General features: G+C 51.8%; 1 protein-coding gene across 1 annotated transcript; it reads right to left on the bottom strand.

Moving 5' to 3' along the window:
* Nucleotides 1–244: 244 nt before the first annotated feature.
* Nucleotides 245–993, bottom strand: EMH_0098470 (uncharacterized protein; the record flags this gene model as incomplete). Its single annotated transcript, XM_038022018.1, has 2 exons — nucleotides 245–467; nucleotides 980–993. The coding sequence occupies 2 exons, from the start codon at nucleotides 991–993 to the stop codon at nucleotides 245–247; spliced, it is 237 nt and encodes a 78-aa protein (XP_037879202.1).
* Nucleotides 994–1,349: the final 356 nt, after the last annotated feature.

The following is a 1,349-nucleotide window of genomic DNA, read 5'->3' as shown; positions in this document are numbered from 1 at the left end:
CTCTTGCTGCTGCTGCTGCTGTTGCTGCTGCTGCTGTTGCTGCTGCTGCTGTTGCTGCTGCTGCTGCTGCCGCCACTGTTGCTGCTCCTGCGGTTGCTTCTGCTGCGGTTGCTGCTGCTGCTGTTGCTGCTGCTGCTGCTGCTGCCGCTGTTGCTGCTGCTGCTGCAGTACCCCTTCGCCTCGATGGCTCCACCGACGCGGCTGCTGCTGCGGAGGCGGCTCTCTTGTTATACTGCTGTTGCTGCTACTGTTCCTGCTTCTGCTGCAGTTGTTGCTGCTGCTGCTGCAGTTGCTGCTGCTGCTGCTGATGCTGCCGCTGCTGCAGTTGTTGTTGCTGCTGCTGCAGTTGCTGCTGCCTCTGCTGCTGCCGCCGCTGCTGTTCCTGCTGCTGCTGTTGTTGCTGTTGTTGCTGCTGCTGCTGCTGCTGCTGCAGCTTCGTGCTGCAACTGGGGGCCTCCCTGGGGCCTCTGCCCGGCGAGCAGCAGCAAAGCAGCAGAGGGTTGTGTTGGTTATTTCTTTAGGATGAGGAGATAAATACAATCAAACAAACACATACTGCTGCTGCTGCTGCTGCTGCTGCTGTTGCTGCTGCTGTTGCTGCTGCTGTTGCTTCTGCTGCAGCTAGAGCATCGGGGCTGAATGTCGGCTGCTGCTGCTGCTGCTGCTGCTGCTGCAGCATGGAGAAGCTACTGAGTGTATATTTATTGTATTTTTATTTGTTTATTTAATGAATTTTATTAATTAAATTAATAAATACAACAAAAAGAAAAGTGTATTCTGCTTGCATGCCCTTTCGCTGCTGCAGCAACAGCAGCAGCTGCAGCAGCAGCAGCAGCAGCAGCAGCAGAAATTGTTGCTTCTAGCAGGTGCTGCAGCAGACTCTGAACGAAATATAATTAAATATTTATTTATTTATTTATTTATTTATTTGTTTATTATTTAATTTGTTATTTCTGCAATTCTGAAGGGAGGGAATCACCGCCAGCTTCTCATCGGCTTCCTTATAAACCACCCTCTCCACTCTCGGGTGTATCTGCAGCTGCTGCGGTGTCTGTACACCTCGGGGTGTATCTGCAGCTGCTGCGGTGTCTGTACACCTCGGTGCAGCTGCTGCGGTGTCTATACACCTCGGGGTGTATCTGCAGCTGCTGCAGTGTGTGTACACCTCGGGGTGTATCTGCAGCTGCTGCGGTGTCTATACACCTGGGGGTGTATCTGCGGCTGCTGCGGTGTCTGTACACCCTGGGGTGTATAGGCAGCTCTGTGTATCTGTAGGTGTTTCTTTCATCGCCTGCTGTATCATAAACAGCCCATCAGCAGCAGAGAAATAAATAACATATATATATATA

Source organism: Eimeria mitis, genomic scaffold, assembly GCF_000499745.2.
Source record: "Eimeria mitis Houghton genomic scaffold, Emh_scaff9964, whole genome shotgun sequence".
Taxonomy (NCBI): domain Eukaryota; phylum Apicomplexa; class Conoidasida; order Eucoccidiorida; family Eimeriidae; genus Eimeria; species Eimeria mitis.
The sequence above is the reverse complement of the archived record's forward strand: the minus strand, read 5'-3'. Positions and strand labels throughout refer to the sequence as shown.